This window comes from Paramacrobiotus metropolitanus, unplaced genomic scaffold (genome assembly GCF_019649055.1).
Source record: "Paramacrobiotus metropolitanus isolate TYO unplaced genomic scaffold, Prichtersi_v1.0 Parri_scaffold0000170, whole genome shotgun sequence".
NCBI classification, from domain to species: domain Eukaryota; kingdom Metazoa; phylum Tardigrada; class Eutardigrada; order Parachela; family Macrobiotidae; genus Paramacrobiotus; species Paramacrobiotus metropolitanus.
In genome coordinates this window covers 70,149-88,627 of record NW_026570390.1, presented here as the reverse complement: position 1 = coordinate 88,627, position 18,479 = coordinate 70,149, and the positions used below count along the sequence as shown (strand labels likewise).

At 43.7% G+C, this 18,479-nt stretch overlaps 2 protein-coding genes across 2 annotated transcripts; one reads left to right on the top strand and one right to left on the bottom strand.

Moving 5' to 3' along the window:
* Window positions 1-354: 354 nt before the first annotated feature.
* LOC129600301 (uncharacterized) lies at window positions 355-3,922 on the bottom strand. The gene is made up of 4 exons (XM_055498787.1): window positions 2,900-3,922; window positions 2,749-2,842; window positions 844-1,644; window positions 355-666 (listed from the first exon to the last, which is right to left on the bottom strand). The coding sequence occupies exons 1-4, from the start codon at window positions 3,774-3,776 to the stop codon at window positions 543-545; spliced, it is 1,896 nt and encodes a 631-aa protein (XP_055354762.1). The 5' UTR covers window positions 3,777-3,922; the 3' UTR covers window positions 355-542.
* A 13,204-nt stretch (window positions 3,923-17,126) lies between these two features.
* On the top strand, window positions 17,127-18,253 carry LOC129600306 (somatostatin receptor type 1-like). Its single transcript, XM_055498793.1, has 2 exons — window positions 17,127-18,017; window positions 18,095-18,253. Exons 1-2 carry the CDS (start codon window positions 17,127-17,129, stop codon window positions 18,251-18,253), a joined length of 1,050 nt encoding a protein of 349 aa, XP_055354768.1.
* Window positions 18,254-18,479: the final 226 nt, after the last annotated feature.

Genomic DNA, 18,479 nt, shown 5'->3' with positions numbered 1-18,479 from the left:
GAATACATGTATTCATGCCTACACGGAGAAGCAAGTGGTTCGAACGTCATCGATGAGCCTGATCGCAACTCCACATGTTTAGTAATGGAATGTTGTGTTCGGTGTTGGTCTTCCACTTATTCAGCAAACAAGCCCAAGCAGTTATTGCTAGACGCAGAGAATGCATCAAAACGGAAAAACAGCCAGCAACAAAACGGAAAAACAGCCATCAACCAGCTGCACTTCATTCTGCGTCTTAATAAGAAGATTTACAGAATATAAGAACCACGCAATCATTGTAACAGTACATCGTCGTTACAAAATTTCGTGTTATGAGCATTGACGCTAATAAACATCATTTCGTTCGACATGAACCACAACACTTTTCGCTCGAAATCCCATTCCAACAAACAGAAGGAGAGTGCCACCGTTGTCATACTGGTGTAGCTATTATCTGTCCAGCCGCTGTAAAACGATCATTGCAACCATTGAAACAGAAGAAAACACTGCCAGAAAATAATTTCGAAACAATGGCTGAAATGCCTTTTTTTATAATGTCTTGTTTAGTCTTCGAAGCATCCATCCAGTGCAGCAAAAGTGACACGAGACAAAGCAGCAATGTCCAGGTGGCGAAGGTCCATCGTGGTCCAGCGCTGTGGTGCGTCATCAGGGCGAAGAGAACTGAACCTGGTAAACAAGAGCATGGTCACCCTATGCCGTCAAATACGGAACAATTTATAACACGTTCTCTTTGCACCGAATATTACGATTGATACTCAACCAGGTGAATCTGTGGTTACATATCGGATCACTTGGAGTTAACGCGAATGGTAAATTACAATTTTACATGCAAAACAGACGTACATCTGCAAAAAGGTGCGAATCTCGGTCCATTGATCCGGATAGGCCAACGTCAACACCCAGCGCGCATGCATGGCGGTGACCTTGTCCAACACCCGCTGACTGACGGCCGGACACTGGTCATTGGCCGCTGCCAATAGAATTCGGACTCCTTCCGCGGCTGCTTCTCCGTAGCGGAAACGTAGACGCGGAATGGTCACTTGAAATGGTCTGTTGTAAGTATCCCGGCGCAGAAACGCTCTTTCGAACCAGGGCAAGGAGGTTACAGTATCGTAGGTGAATATCTGCAGCGCTGCTCCGGTAATGAAATTCACTGCTGTGAAATTAATCAACACCAACTGGTCACAAACCGTCATAACCTCCGACAACCCGTGACATTCCCATACTCCACTCTGATCATTACGGACGACGGCCAGGAAGTCATGTGGCGGCCCAAGAGGCGTAGCGATAGCACTCCCGTTCCTGATACTGACTACAGGCAGACGAACACCTTTGGCGGCTAATACGGTTGTCATCATTGTCATTCTTGTGGTGAGATCGAAGTCATAGTGGAAGTGGTTCGCATGCTCTATAAGCTCAAGCGCCTCCGTGCGGTTTGGAATTAGGCTGCACAGCGTGACAAACATTTTGTACTTGAGATATTCAGCATAATCGTCAGATTCAAATTCATCAGCATACTGTCCTGAGGCTCCTGGTGTTGACACGCCGTTCCATGGTTCTCCCTCACACATTAAACAGATATTAAGCGTGATGTGCCGGTGGTTTACGTAGTTGCTGAAGATCAATCTCCACAGCGCGCAGACCCTAATAAACAATCTAATTTGAGTGTACAGTAAAACCTGTCTCTACATACACCTGGTAAACAAATACACCTGGAAGGTAAATACACTGAAACAGGAACCGGCGCATCCCGTAGACTATAACATAGGGGGGATCCTGTACAGTGCATACACCTGTATAATAGGCTTACATACACTTTTGGTCTTAACCGGATGCGAAATACCCATATGTAAGAACCTGCTGGCTACATACAAAGTACAGTCTGTAAAGACAAACAAATTACAACGAATCATCCGCGTTAAAAACTTGAAATCAGTTGTAAGTGGCATGCAGAACTGGGCTACGTCAAGCAGATGAAAAACAGTGTGTAGCCAGTCTTTGAGTTTAATACCGTAAAAAGTTAACCATCGTAGACAAACGAAAGCGTAATGATTTGACTTTGGAGAAAAATCTGGCTAATACAGCGAAAGCAAAGCAACAGTTCCTAGATTCTTTTTTTGTTAAACTGTAATTTTTTGTTCAATTGTAAGCTAAGTGCACAGTGCATGTTCTAACTTCTAACATTATTGTACTGAAGCAATAAGCTAACATACTGCACATATGTAACAGTTCTGCTATACGTATTAACTGGGGAGGGGGGCGAAAATTTTTACTACCCCTGGGGGCAGTTCTGTAAATTAAATACACCTGGATAATAAATACGGGATTTGCGAAACCGTCGGTGTATCGGTGTCGGTGTACCGTCGGTGTATAGGTTTTACTGTACAAGCTCAATTACAAATTAAACATGTAAACTAACAGTTATTATGCAGATACACGCTATGCCGGCCCTTCTTTAAAGCAATAGCCAGCAGCCACCCGAATAACAATAGCTGCGAGCGCAGGTACAGAACGTCATAGTTATAGTTTAAACATTAAAAAAACAACCAAAATCCCTATCTTCTTTCGGTTAAAAGGCAAAACAGTTATAGCATTTTCTTTGACAACAGCAAGACTGAAACGCTGCTTCCAAGACAGTTAACCGCCCTTCTGGTAAATCCCGAATTTTACGATCCATAAAATGTACAAATTCGCTAAAAGCTCCCAACGTTTCAAAAGCTAAAGAATAAAATAGATAACGTAACATACCTGCTCGCCCGCAACTGAGATTCTCCATCCAGATGAAGCAGTATGTCAGTCAGGATTGGATGTGCAAGATCGCTTATGGACATTTCCTCCACATCTATACACGGTTCAGTATAAAATATACCAAAAGAAGGAAATATGCAAGAACACTGACCATGCTGCAGCACGTGCCATGAAATCGTATCCTTGCGAATCGGCTCTGCTGTTACTTTCCGGTTCAGATAGTCTGCGCAAGCTGTCTCCAGGGAAACTCTGTTCCAGAACAGGCTGGGACTGTGCTCGTTGCCACGCCATTCGGCACAGATAAAGGTGACCGTATCCACTCCCATCCGCACAAACATTCGACAACCAACACCCACGGAAAAAGTTCCACCCGCGTGCCTGTGTTGGGCAGTACAAAAGATATGTATTTCGTCCACCCAAATGTCTCTATCAAAGTGGCACTCAGCACCACAAAGGCTATTCTTCCCCAATACAAATCGACATGTTCGGGCCAAAAACGCAGGGATGAAATCCACGTCTGGCAGGAACTGCGCTTCGGGAAAACTGATGACATGCTTCGTGTACTGGAACCCCGTAGTTCGCGCGAAGAAACTTTCCATATCATCCGGCACGGGCAGCTCACGGGTGCAATGATTTCGATGTACGATATGCTGCCGTTTTACCCCATCTGGACTGTCATCATTTACAACGTAGAACGGACTGCTGTGAGTAGCGTCCGCGATGGTACCTTGCCGAAAAACCATCGGATCCGTATGGGTATCCCGCAGCGCTACATGTACTGGCGAGCCCTCAAGCTGCAGTGGTTGAGCGGGGTCGATGAAACGGTGCGGCCAGAGACGGCTAGAATGAATCCATTGGGCACTGATGCTGCTGGCATCGAAGTCCACGAAGAAGTTAGGACCATCGATGTCTTGAACGTATCCTAACCACCACTGGCCGTTATCACGCTGCACCAGCACCGTGTTCCCGTAGTTCAGCTCACGCGAACCGGAGAACAACTTGCGAAAGTACAGCGATGTCGCGTTCATGATGCAGAAAAGCCAGAATGACTAATTTTCAGTACACGCTCAAAGTTTTGAGATAAGACGAAAGATTTCCGATCGAAAAACTAGAACTCATTGGCGTCTCATTGCCATCGTGTGACAAAATAGCAAATACTTAATTAATTCTCAAAACGGAAAACATGAACGCGCATGCTCGCAGATTGTTGGCAACTGCGATTCAGCACTGCCAAATGCTGCTGTGACAAAAAATCGGCTGCTGCCAAACAGGGCAACGGACACAATGGCCAAACACGTACTGTATGCTCGTACTGTACAATGAGTTCCAGTCAGGCACATCGCCGGATGCATCACAGCGCACCCTACCACAATGCACAACAGCATACGTGTGCTCTGACTCAAAGATTCTGAATCAGTAATGATGACGCATTACGCTAACGAGGGCGTCACGCGTTACAGTTTGCCCAGTTCGGTTTCGTATGACGTTTTTATCGGGCGCCACTTTATAGATCTCGTTCTGGTTTCTCGGTGATGGTACTCCATAATTCGTAGCATTAATGTCGAAATGTTTCCCTCGCAAAATGAATCAGTTCTAGAAATGGAAATCAATGGATTTTATCGCAGTCCTGAGTTCATAGCACAAACTTACACAAACTATGGCACATCGGCTCTTATAGTCGGACCCGGTTCAAAAACATGCCCTGAGTCTTGGTAATTTCATTGCACAGGATGCATGCAAGAAAATTAACAGGAACGAAACTATGTGAATACGAATTGGCTACGATATTGGTCCAATTCAGTTCTGGCAACGGCAACCGGAAGATGGTTTTAATTATTTTGAATTCTACTGGCCGCCGCGGCATCCGCCTTATGGTACACACCACCGGTGTTGGAAATCTCGATTTCCGATGTTCCTTACGGCTGTGTTGATAGCTCATCGTGGACTCGGGCTTTGCTTCTGTAGCCGATGGCGATGTACACTTTAACATACTGTTTACTGCATCCCGGCATTCCTTATTCATCGCGTAAAACAGCACCTGTGCAAAATTTAAAACGGTGAACTTTTGTTTTATTATTAGTAATATTTGCATTTTTAACCACAGTTATGCTAATTTGCAGTTGCCGGACTGAACAGCCGTAGTCAAAACGTGTGTGGACAAATATCCGGCATAGAAAACAATGCGAAATGTGAAATGCTGAAACAATGTCGAACAGCGAACCACCCTGGCAGGCGAAATTGCACACTGTCCATGGTGGAGGCTCCGCTACGTGACTGTTGGCGTCTGAGTAGTACGGCAGACGAATCGCAATACCCAAAATCCAGGATGGTATAATTATTATTAGTCACTATAATAATAATGGCGGAGGTAAATTACATTTGGGTAAGCGTTGCGCGTCAGGTAACGGGGAAACGCGTAAAAAAGGGGCGTAACAGCGCGTAAACAAGTAAACATTCTGATTCGCAGTCACAAAGTCTGGGATGGGTTTTCAGCTTACTTGTCCGCGTAAGCGTTGCGCTTCGACGTCGAAGCGCAACCATTACCCAAACGACGCGTAACTCATAACTCTCCTGCACAGATCAACAAAATTTGTGTGTTTGGACCAAAATTAAATCCAACAACCCAGAGTCACATTCCAAAACTCTTAATTAACTTTTTTGACGTAATACCACATTTACCACATTACAGCATTAAAAATGAGTTTTTCAGTTCCACGCCGGTGTTCAATTTCTTTCTTGGCACGGAAGCGTACTCGACTTACGATTGGACGATAATTTTTTCGCTGAGTCATGGATAGTTTTTTACGCGTTTCTCCGTTACCCGACGCGCTTCGATTACCCAAATGTAATTGACTCTACCAATGTATGCAATATACACGAAGCAGTATTGTGCAACATACAAGAAGCAGCTCTCCCCAGTTATATAAAGTACAAAACTTTAAAGTGAAAAATGCACTATGTAATACAGTACTTGTTCAGTCTTGTTGTACTTGCTTTTGCATGATGCAGAAGCTAGCGCGCGCGCTCCTTCGACCTTCGAATTCCTATACAAAAACTGCTATAGCTCTAACAACTTTTTTTTTTATACTAATAATGCTTCCCTTTTTTAAAATACCTTTAATAAATTATATAAACATTTTAACCGTGACCATAAACAATACGTCAAGATTATTTAGCCTTTTGTTAATTTATTTATTAGTTGCTATATGTTTGTCAGTGTTAATCAGAAGAAATATAAAAACTCCACTAAAACAAGAACTAAACTAATGAGAAAATTAAAAACTACCCCAATTCTAAAAACTTTAAATGCTTCTTTAATTGATTTACCAGCTCCTTCTAATATTACACATTTTTGAAACTTTGGTTCAATACTTGGAACTTGTTTAACTATTCAAATCTTGAGAGGTGTTTTCTTAGCTATACATTATTCTTCTGATATTTCCTTAGCCTTTTCATGTATTGACCACATTATACGAGATGTAAATTACGGATGATTTATTCGTCTTATTCACGCTAATGGAGCCTCCCTATTCTTTTTTGTTATATTTTTACATATCGGACGCGGACTATATTTCCATTCATTCATATTAACAATAACTTGAATTATAGGAATAGTAATTTTTTTATTATCTATATTAACAGGATTCTTAGGTTACGTTCTTCCTTGAGGCCAAATATCATACTGAGGAGCTACAGTTATTACCAATCTTTTATCAGCAGTCCCATATATAGGAATACTTTTAGTGGAATGGGTATGAGGAGGATTTTCAGTAAACAATTCAACTCTAACTCGTTTTTTTAGATTTCACTTTTTGTTTCCATTTATACTAGTTTTAACAGTAATCTTTCATCTAGTTTTTTTGCATGAACAAAAATCTTCTAACCCCATAGGAATTCAAATAGCATCTGATAAAATTCCATTTTATCCATATTTTTCAAGAAAAGATATTTTAAGAATTTCTATTTTTATTTTTGTATTTATTTTAATTTCACTACTTTATCCTTATATTTTAATAGACCCAGAAAATTTTATTCCTGCCAAACTAACTCTCTACACTCCTATTAAAAAAAAAACAAACTAAAATATTAAATAAAACAAAAATTATTGAGTTTCATACCCCAAATGAAACCCTAAAACTTATAACAAAAAATCCAACCAAAAAAATAAGAAAAGTTAAATTCAACTCGTAACCGACCTTGTTTATGTAACAGCTTCGACCTCGAATTTTTACTCCTAGAAGAGCAAAACTGGCCCAAGATTACCATTTGAATTATATTAGCAGAATCTGTTTTTATTTTAACATTTTATTTAATAAACGTTACAAACTAAAGAAAACGGTTAGGAAGAGACCCCCGACTCCAAGGGGTCATCCATATCTCTGGAAGTGTGCAAAAATATAACCTTAAATTTATTTTAGAATAACAGGGATATTTTGTTTTTTTTTTTGCTGGAACTTCATTTCCAAGCAACAATGCCAGTACAAAGTATTGCAATTCCAATGAAAACCGTTGCCCCGAAACCATCATTCAGCTTCTTGATGAGAAAACCTTGTTACGAAATACAAAACCTATGTACGGTAGAAACTTTAAATAATCGTTACAAATTCGGATGTTATGAGCATCGAAGGTAATGAACATCATTTCGTTAAAAAAACCACAGAATGTTTTGCTCGAATTCGCATCCCAACAGACAGATTAATATCAATCTCATTTGCGTGCTGGTGTAGTGGTGATCTACCTCGCCGCAGTGCAGTGAGCAATGAAACCATTAAAGCCAAAGGAGCTCTACCACAAAAATATTGCCGAAACCATGTCTCCAAGACTTCTACGCATGTCGTATTATTCAAAACACCCATCCAGTGCCGCAAAAGTGACACGGGACAAAGCAGCAATGTCCAGTTGACGAAGATCCAAAGTATTCCAGCGCTGCACCGCGTCATCAGGTCGAAGAGTATTGAATCCAACAAACAAGAGCTTGGATTACCCAGATTTATAACGAAATAAACTGTTTATGTAACAGTAAAGGTAACGCTTTGATAAAAAATAACTATACACTTTAACCGAAATCCTGATAACTTGCAATTTGTTAGCCAGTGGTACTACCTATTTTTACGTTCAAAGCAGACGTACAGTTGCAAGAAAATGCGAATACCGGTCCATTGACCCGGATAGGCCAGCATTCGTATCCAGCGCGCATGCATTTTTGTGACCTTTTCATACACGCGCTCGTCGACAGCCGGACACTGGCCGTTGGCCGCCGCCATTAGAATGCGGACCCTTTCAGCGGCGGTTTCCCCGCGACGAAAGCACAGACACGGAATTGCCACCTGACATCGTGTGTCCATACTATCCCGCCGAAGAAACGCTTTTTCAAAGCAGGGCTGAGAAGTCATATTATTGTAGCGTAATATGTGCAGCGCAGATCCGGTGATTAAATTTACTGCCGTGAAATTGATCAGCACCAGCTGGTCACACACCGCCATCACCTTCGACAATCCGTGGCATTCCCATGCTCCACTGTAATTGCGGACGATGGACAGGAAGTCTTGTGGCGGACCAAGCGGCGAAGCGGTAACACACCCGTTCTTGATAATGATTACCGGCAGACGAAAACCTTTCCCGGCTAACACCGTTGCGGTCGTTGTCATTGTGGTGGTTAGATTGAAGTCCCCGTGAGAGTGGTTCCCTTCCTCCATAAGCGCCAGCGTCTGCGTACGGTTTGGAATTACAGTGCTCAGGGTGTGTACCAGTTTGTGCTTGAGATATTCAGCATAGTCATCCGGTTCGACATTTTCCGCATACTGCGCTGGAATACCCTCTCGTGGCTTTCTCTCGCACATTGAGCATATATCAAGCGCGATATGTCGGTGAGTCATGTAGCTGCTGAAGATCAAACTCCACAGCTTGCGGACCCTAATAAATATAAAAGGTATTTCAATGCACGTTAACTGCAGATTGCAAGCACATCGCCATCAAGATGAATGAGCATACAGTGCCGCTGTTGGGCGGGTAAAAGGTTGTATTGATTCTGGGAAGTAAAGACAGGTTAAGTTGACCGTTCTTTCCCCTACTTTTTGGTTTGTTACGCACAAACGCCTTTTAGCAGAGAGCCGACTTAGCAGCGACTTACTTGCTACGGCTCGCGTAGTGATTACATGGCCAGCTTTTGCGCTGAAAGAGCAGTTTATCTTCTCGTGACTTATTCCGTATTAGGTTAGTTAATGTTAATCATATTTCGCTTCCGATCATTTTACTTCGTGTACAAAACATTTCCACAAAAAACGCGTTTTCGGTTTACTTTTTTATGCACCGGCGGGTAGGAAGACATGAGCTCAGATAACCATGGGGTACTTAAACATAAGTACGGTTTTCCTCAATGCAGGGAAGTTTAAATAAAAAGGCAGTTTCGGTGGGGTGGGGTTCACCCCACCGCACCGAAACCCCTTTCACCCAAAATGGGTGAAAGAAAAGCGTTTGCCAAAATTAACGAAATAGTTTGGCCAAAATGATCAAAGTCCAAGTGTAAACGGCTAAAATGATCGGTATCCACGATTCGAATTGCCCCTCAGTTAAACATTAAACTCACACACCTGCTCGCCTGTAACTGTGACTGCACATCCAAATGGAGCAGTATGTCAATCAGGATTGGATGTAGAAGATCACTTATGGACATTTCATCGACATCTGCAACCGTTTCAGTGAAAAATGCATCAAAAGATGAAATTACCTACGAACCTACAATCGCACTGACCATATTGAAGGACGTGCCTCAGGGCCGTATCCATACGGATCGACTCCTCAGTTAGTTTTTCCATCAGATAGTCTGCGCAAGCTGCCTTAAGGGATTCTTCGTTCCAAAACATGCTGGGACGATGCTCGTTGCCTTGCCATTCGGCACAAATAAAAGTAACCGTATCTAATCCCACTCGCACGAACACTCGACAACCAACACCCACGGCATAAGTTCCATTCGTGTGCGCGTGCGGCGCATCACAAAAAAAAATCCGTATAAGTAAAAGTATTGCACTGCATTTTAAGGTGCATGTAGGAGTACGATCCCGGATCCAGGCAACCGAACTGGAACGGCAACAAGAATGCGAGTTGAAATTCATCGCATCATCCAAGTGCAAGAAATACGGTGTAAACCATACGAATCGTAGTAGCAAGGTTATCCAACTTCAAAGTGTAAGGCGCCATACGAAGGATTTAATCATTGCGTAGTCGGCTCGAATAACGGTGTAACATTGTACGATACTGTGTATTGTACTCCAGGAAAGGACGTACTGTACATTCGTACATAACGCGTTCAGGTTGTTCTGCGGAATGCGGAAGGAGGTAAGCAAGGATACGTACTGTACTCGTACGGAATTACTGGATTGCAGAGCAAACGCTGCATAGAACAATGGTGAACGCAGGCCATGACAACAACCAACAGCAACTGAATGGAAATTCCCGAAAATGACGTGTAGTGCGAAACAGCGCTCTGCAGGGTCATCAGGGCGTTACGAAGAATTCGCTCCATCCAGATCATCCAGAAGGAAGATTGGCATTACGTTGAGCAGTTTGGCAATGCACGTTCAGGCAACTACACGGAACGAATATCCGTTGGTAGCGCTATGGTACTGGCAGGGCGGTACCAGCAGTAAATAATATCCACCAGCATCGTGGGGAAAAGGGTGGCAGAGCATCCGCTGCCGAAAAGGTGTGGGACGGTGGCAGTCTGCCAGGCGAGTGCATGCGGAATCGGCATCGGATCCCTCCCATGGCAGATTATGACCGTGGAGTGTAGTCGTAGGAGAAATTAGTAAGCATGAATTCGAATTCTTCACGCCAATGTGAAGTATTGTATAAGTAATACTTTAATAGTTAATTAATACTACATAATTAATGATGTGAACAGCAACTGCGCAGCAGGTAGAATGACAGAAAGTACAGCAGAAAGAAGTAAGAAGTAAAACAGTAGTTGCTAGGAAAGCAACGTACACGACAACTTTCGTTGATTTTTTCGTTGCCTGAAGTGCATGGAACACAACTGAAATAATTTTATTATATGAACACAAACCGGTTAGTGATTGTAAAACGATTCATCTTTGCAACCAGAACGCATGTTACCTATTTTAATTTCAGTGAGTCGTCGCGGCGCCGGCCTTATGGTATACACCACCAGCATTGGAGATTTCGATTTCCGGCTGCTCCTTACGACTTTGTCGATAGCTCATCGTTGACTCGGGTTTAGCTTCTGCTGCCGGTGACGGTGAGCATTTTAGCAAATTATTAACCGATTCCCGGCATTCTTTATTCATCGCATAAAAAAGTACCTGCGCGAAATATCATACCATGTATTTCTGATTCAGGTTTTACGGTGCCTAGCTGACACACAAAACTGTTTAATTAAACATATTACCGGCGTGGACAAATATCCGGCATAGAAAACATCACGCAGCCACGGTAGCGTCATCATCTGTCGGAACACCCACAACGGCAGCACCGACTTCAGCATCGGCATTGTGGCGAAACACACACAGTGAACCATCCAGTTTGCAAACAGCATCCTGGCCAGTAGCACGCGCTTACGATAGGTTCCGCTTCCCGGCGCAACGGCGGATGCCGCAGCACTGCGATGGACCTGTCGTCGGGAGGTCGCTACGTGCCATAACACGGTGATGTGCATTACACCAGCCACAGCCAACGGTAGATAAATACGAAATGCCGAAACAATGTCGAACTTCAGACCGCTTTGACGGGCGAAATTGCACACTGTCCATGGTGGAGGTTCCGCAACGAGACTGTTGACGTCTACATAGTACGGCAGATGAATGCCAATACCCAAAATCCAAGAGGACACCGCTTGCGCTAGGAGGAGACGCCGGCGAGTGAAGCGAGCGTAGAGATGCGGATGAACGATCGCGATAAAACGGTTAAACGACAGCGCGCAGAGACCCCACAAAGCGGCCGTCATATTGACCATGTAGAAGTAGAAAAAGTGCCGGCAGAAGGTGTTGCTGGTAAAAATGCGGTGGCGTGCCAAAAGCATCTGGAGAAGAAGGATCGGCCAGTGTACACCGACCATCAGGAGTTCGGCCAGGAATTGATGGGCCAACAGGAAACGCGAACCGGTCAGAGAAAAGCGCCGTCGGAATGTCAGCGCTACGAGAAGGACATAGACCGCAACGGTGAACAGGCAGGCTAGACTGGATATCGTCATATGTATGCTGCAAAGTGGACGTTGTCGATGACTACGGTGGACTGGTTAGTCAGTACCGTTCGATTCAGGAAAGACGGCGAAGAATTGAACATTATCTGTATGGTAATACTGTCAGCACGGGTAATGGAAAACTGTAGCAGGAATATCGGAAAAAAGTGACAAGATTTTGTCAGAAGAGCGCTCTTCCGGACTTTGCGATACGTAGATTGTGATTATACTGCCAGTGATCAAATCGTTATCCTGGGAGCATTCCTACTTAGTAGAAAATCGAGACGAGCAACATCTTGATATATTGCGTCTTCCTGTAGCTGTGCTCCATAACAGACGAAAATTTACAAACATAAGAAAATGATAGAACAAGTAAAATTAACAAGTAAGATTCGGAATGAATTCTAAATGACCAGTCACAGAACATTGTTCCGACATCCTGCGTTTCAGCTTACCACAAGCACAGCATGACGGTAAGCTTAACTTTCCGAGGATCTTGAAAAGTAAAGTGACGTACAATATTTACAAATTTGAAAAGACTGTGTACAAGAGATGCACATTGTCGTTGTCACAATGGGCAAATTCCTAAATGTTCGCAGTCGTGTGGTAACATAGGCGCAGCATTCCCAGTACCGTCTGTTATGCTTTAGACGTATTGCGGGTCACTGTTGACTCTATCAGCGTGTCACGCTATGCGTCCCAGCGTACGGCATCGGACGACACAAAACATACTTTGCATGATTGCATTTGTCGAGCGGATGATTAAACTAGCGCAGAAGAAATCCGCTTTCATAGCGCACCTTCCCATATTGAAAAGTTGAACTTTTGCACGGTTCCCCAACAATGATAATCTCAAGGTCGATTGCTACTTCACTGATTGATATTTCGTTATATAACATGTGAGTAATTATGGTAAACGATGACACGGAGACAGATTGCTCATTTGGTGGGACATATCTGTGTGGAATGTGGAACATACTCGTATCTGTACAAATGCGTTAAAAGCAGTACATGCATACTGCACTGCAAACTACGCTTTACTCAAAATCTTCGGTGACAGAAAGAATTATATACAGCCGAGTGAGCCGACTGTCAGATGTCTTTTGCAAAACGGGCTCAGCGGTGCAATACGCTTTAGCGTTTAGTGAATTCACATGCTGACGGAAATCACGTGATTAGCTTCATCACAGCGTCAGTGGATAACTGCGCAATTTGTCGGTGCTGAGAAGTGACGGAAGGTATCGCGAATACCTTCGGCCACGGAAGGTCTTATGCTGCGCAGTTCCGCTTCTCTCCGTATGTAAGCAGAATCCGTTATTTCCGGTGTGGATTCTTCACAAATAAGCCATCTTCGTTGAAAGAACTACTCACCTGCATGAGGCTGCATCATAATGCATTGATTTGTGATAAATTACCATCAAACTTGGATTTAAAATGCGCAGTTAATGATTTGTGTAGTACCATCCGACTTCAAATTACCAACTTTTTTGAAAGCAACAAAAGGCGTTCTTTTTTATTGAATGAAATTAGGGACACGGTACTATAATCAGTAATATACTCGTATTACTGTATCTTCTGAAGTGCTTTAACTAAGGAAAAACTTTAGTCCTACAAAGTTGCTTGCAGAATAGTTAGACGGCGGATGTTTTAAATAGGGTGACACCAGGCGTTTTGGACGGTTTACAGATGCATCAGTCTGACATTTTTGTGGTTTGCCGTTGATAAACTATCTCGTTTTCACTCTACAGACAAGTATTGAAAAATCAGTTGCGGCTATCGTTAGAAATTTTGATGAGAACTTGCAATTAGAAGTATTGACATGCTCTGCAGTACTTGTACTCACAATATTGCATACACGACCAACCTGACTCACGTCAGCAGAGTAGAATCTGGACTGACTTGTGGAAGATACACGGAAATATTAATAAGCTCTTATTAATATTACCAACAACACGATCGCGACCAAACACGCAACACCACACACACGAACACACAGGGATCCCGATCAGCCGATGGTCTGGCTGATCCACACGACTTCCGCTAAAGAACTATCTCTAGCTCCCTAACGAAGGTCGCACTGACATCCGGATACTCAGAACTAGATTCAAGATGGAATATGCGCGCAGAATCTAGAACCAAGCTAGAACCAAGACTCGTCAAGACTGATTCTGTAGACCAGAATCACCGCTGCATTTGCAAATTCACTCAATGGACGTGTGCCAGCTACACCGTAGCTGCACCGTGCACGTACAACAAAGCCAACTAGCTGTACGAAGATGACGTAATACAGTGCAGTACTGCCCCGATCATGTCAGTATTCTTAAGCCTAGCATAGCCGAAATTCTGTTCTTGTTTCGAAATGCTGTGTGTGGCTGTGTTCGCATAGTTGCCATGTTACATGTGTATTCAGTATGAACATTTCTGGCGTTTGCTCGTGGATTGCGCAGATATCACGTTCTGTCTTTTCCGGTGTAATTATTATGCAATACGTGTGCCGGAAAGCCATGTGGTAGTTACGAAAGTATGATTCCGTATACTAGAATTAAATTAATTACCACTAGCGGGACTACTCGGAAAATGGCCATTTATCCCTGTTTGAGTAACCTAGCTTCCTGTAATGCGACACAGTGACTCGCGTAAGGAAGGCGTCCCATGTTCATTCTCTTTTCCCTTTCAAGCGATTTGAGGGATGAAATGCCACAAGATATATCCTTCATAGTTCATAAATAATGAGCTAATGTCTAATTAATTCTTGCTAATTAAACTAGCATCGCTAGGCGAAAAAAATAGAAATTTATACACACATTACACTGTATCCTTCACACGATGTACAAGAAAAATTCATGGCTTTTTACAGGTCGAAGGACATTGAGAGAATTCCTGATATACTGCCGTACTGGAAATACCTTTACCGATACAACAGCGATTTACTAAACCTTTTAAGACAAGAGCAGGATGACTTATGCGAATTTATCTGTATCAATAAGAATAATTCCAGCGCAGAGACCCCATATTGCGGCCATCATGTTGATCTCGTAGAGGAGGTAGAAATGCCGGCAGATACTGTTGCTGGTGAAACTTCCTTGACACGCCAACAGCATCTGTAGGAGAAGGAGCCGCCAGTGGACAACGACCTTCAGCAGCTCCGCCAGCAATTGGTGGGCCAACAGGAAACGAGGACCGGACAGGGAGAAACGCCGGCGGAAGGTCAGCGTGATGAGAAGGAGATAGACGACGATGGTGAACAGGCAAGCCGGAATGAACACTGTCATGTAGGTCGCAAAATGGACGTTGTGAAGTTGACGGTGGACTGGTTAATCAATTTCGTAAGATCCATGAGGACAGCGACCAGCCAGTCATTTTTTTATGGCAAAGAACCATCACCGGCGCAACAAAATTAGATTTACAAATTTTCAAGACAGTTTGTTAGAACTTCATCCAATCCGGCAATGAGATACGATATGTTATCAATAAGTTGACCATCCCGACTTAAGCACTCCATACCGCACCGTTATGAAACTGTAACGATCGAATCTAAAACGAAATTTATAGGGCTAGAATAGAAAACATTTTCTTAACGGTAAAATAGATTGTAGTACGTATTGCGCTTTTCATGGCTAACAAAATATTAATGTATTAATGCCATCGTAGTCGCGTAGTAAATGGCACAATATGAAAAATTATTCACAATCAGCAAGTTCAGTACTACTACGTAGAATAGATTTACCGAGAGAAAAACAACTGAGAGAAAAACCAAGAGACAACAACAACTGAGAGAATTTCGGCATAACACAGCGCGCTAAGCACCAGCATCCCATCCAAAACAGTGAAAGTACGCCATAATATTGTTTAATCTGGCAGCACATTGGTGACAGTAACATTCTATAACAATAAGCCAGAAGATAATAGTTCGGTTCTGGAGCAAAGAAATGGATGCCTGACCACTTGAAGGTACGACAACATTCACTTGACAAGTGAATAATGTCGGCTCATTGAAGGCTCATTGAAGGTCGCTAGAGGTTAGGCGAATTAATAATTTACTAAACTTTGATCACATACTAATAACAAGCTGGCCCGACCCAATAACCAATTAAGCCAAATATTCATCCGTAACGCACGTCCGAAGGTGGGCGACTGCTGTGAAAACAAGGCGATTAGTGCGACCTACAAGGAGACATCCAGAGAAATAGCTCTTTTTTCCCATGGTCAGAGGTCCTTCAGTTTAATTCACACACGAAAACAGTCATGCCTTAATCATTTATAGTGCTAGCCTGCTTGGACAGTGCTCGTATGCGTAACAATAAAATAAAAAGCAGAAATCTCGAGTTACCAAACGTGCTGGCATCACAAAGGCAGTGAAAGGCACATTGCCAGTACACCAGGGGAGCAGCGATGGCTGCGCTGCGAGTCTACGAGGAGAACACTGCGGGTGGTGCAATGCAAATCACGCTAGGCTTCTTGTTTTAACAGCAGGCGCCCGGCATCGTACACATTTCCCGAAAGCCATTTTGTGCAGAAAATAATCCGACCGGAAAAACAGCATACGCTTACATATCTATACATACACCGACCAGCGGGAGCCCAGGCTTGCAGCACTGAAATTCGACGTGCACTCCGTATCCTAAACCTGATGGTATTAATCAGATTCACCCAGCGTGATGGAATACTGCATTAGCATGTTTATCGATTAATTGTCACAGGAAACCGCGCAGTTTGCCAATATTTTACTGGACTTTCAAGTTTAATTTTTGTCATTGGTTTACTTCCAGCATAACCAAGATTACGCATGACGTTCTGCGTCGTGTTCGTGCGGTTGTTAACGCGCAGTTTGTTCATACGTGGAAAAGTGACCTAATTCTGTGGAGTTATACTTTACCCTTTATCAATCTGCTATTTGCTATCCGAGTCGTTATCCGACTTTTCGGTATTTTTCTTTTTGTTGGTAACAAGAAGAAGGCGCTTTCTGTTTCGCCTAAGAATCAGCTATGTTAATTATATATGTTCTCAAAAAGAGTTCCGTCATTGTTCCGGCTGTCACGTGTCAAGGGAATGTTTCAAATTTAAATGTTTTCATGTCCGAAGTGCCCGTATTTGCTAACCCCCCGTATTAGGTGTCAATGTGACCGATCTTGCTGTCCTTATGAAGTAATGTAGTAAACGTCTTGCCGACATTGTCACCTTAAGAATGTCCAACTCATCGCTGTCCTGCCGGAACTACACTTTATTCACAAACCACTCCGCTGTCGTCCATGACAATGCTCATTTTGCGACCTACGTGACGGTATCCAGTCTGGCCTGCCTCTTTACTATTGTGGTCTACCTTCTACTCATCTCGCTGACATTTCGTCGACGTTTCTCCTTATCCGGTCCCCGTTTCCTGCTGGCCCACCAATTCCTGGCAGAGATGCTGATGGTCGGTGTGCACTGGCCGCTCCTTCTCCTACAGCTGCTATTGGCGCGCCACGGTATTTTCACCAGCAACACCTTCTGCCGGCACTTCTACTTCTTTTACGAGATCAATATGATGGCCGCAATATGGGGTCTCTGCGCGCTGTCGTTCAACCGCTTCATCGCCATCGTCTATCCCCATCTCTACCCTCGCTTCACTCGCCAGCGATTTCTCCGGGCGCAAATCCTTGCATTTTGGATTTTGGGAATTGCAGTTCACCTGCCGTTCTACTTGCGTACAAACGGCTTTGTCGCGGAACCTCCTTGGACACTCTGCAATTATGCCCGCCAAGGCAGTTTGATGTTCGATCTTGCGGCGACATTGAGGGTCCACCTACCGTTGGCCCTGGCCGGTGTTATGCACGTCGTCGTGCTGTGGCAGGTAGCGGCCTCACGGCGACATGCTAATCGCACTACCGCAGACGCAGCCGCCTTACCGCCCGCGAGCGGTGCCTACCGGAAACGCGTCCAATTGGCCAAGATGCTCTTCGCCAACTGGATCGTGCACTGTGTATGCTTTTCCACGCTTCCGATGCTTAAATCGGTGCTGCCGTTATGGATGCTCCAGCAAACTATGACATTGCCGTGGCTGCGCGGTCTGTTGTATTCTGGATATTTATCAACACCGGTAATGGGTTTGGTTTCGACTTACTGAATAGCCCTTTATAAATGTCAGTCGCAATAATTAAGATTATACGGTTGCAGGTACTGTTTTACGCGATGAATAGGGAATGTCGGGAGGCGTTCAACAGTGTCCTAATGTGTAAGCCATTACCCAATGCAAAACCCAGAGCGTCCATGAGCTACGCACTGAGTCGTAAGGAAGCACCGGGCACCGCCATTTCCAGATCTGACGCCGCATAACCTATTATACGATTGTTGCCGTCGCCGGCAAAAGATATCAACAAAAACATTTATCGACAAAATACTGGATTTGTTTGTTTTCCAGACTTAGATATAATAACTGCATCTCCTTGTTAGTGCAAGTGTTTTCCATGTCTTACGCGCACTTCACGCCTCGACATGTCGACGGTTGCCTTCTAAGTTTCCATTTTTAATCGACCGAAGCGAAGCGAAGGCCCTCCATGTT

Excerpts from the sequence above, each read along its gene's own strand:
- LOC129600306 (XM_055498793.1), top strand. The coding sequence starts at position 17,127 with ATGTCCAACTCATCGCTGTCCTGCCGGAACTACACTTTATTCACAAAC. Across the intron at positions 18,018-18,094 it reads CTGGATATTTATCAACACCG|GTACTGTTTTACGCGATGAA; the intron begins GTAATGGGTTTG and ends ATACGGTTGCAG.
- LOC129600301 (XM_055498787.1), bottom strand. The coding sequence starts at position 3,776 with ATGAACGCGACATCGCTGTACTTTCGCAAGTTGTTCTCCGGTTCGCGT. Across the intron at positions 2,843-2,899 it reads ATGGCACGTGCTGCAGCATG|ATGTGGAGGAAATGTCCATA; the intron begins GTCAGTGTTCTT and ends AACCGTGTATAG. Across the intron at positions 1,645-2,748 it reads TCTCAGTTGCGGGCGAGCAG|GGTCTGCGCGCTGTGGAGAT; the intron begins GTATGTTACGTT and ends ATTGTTTATTAG.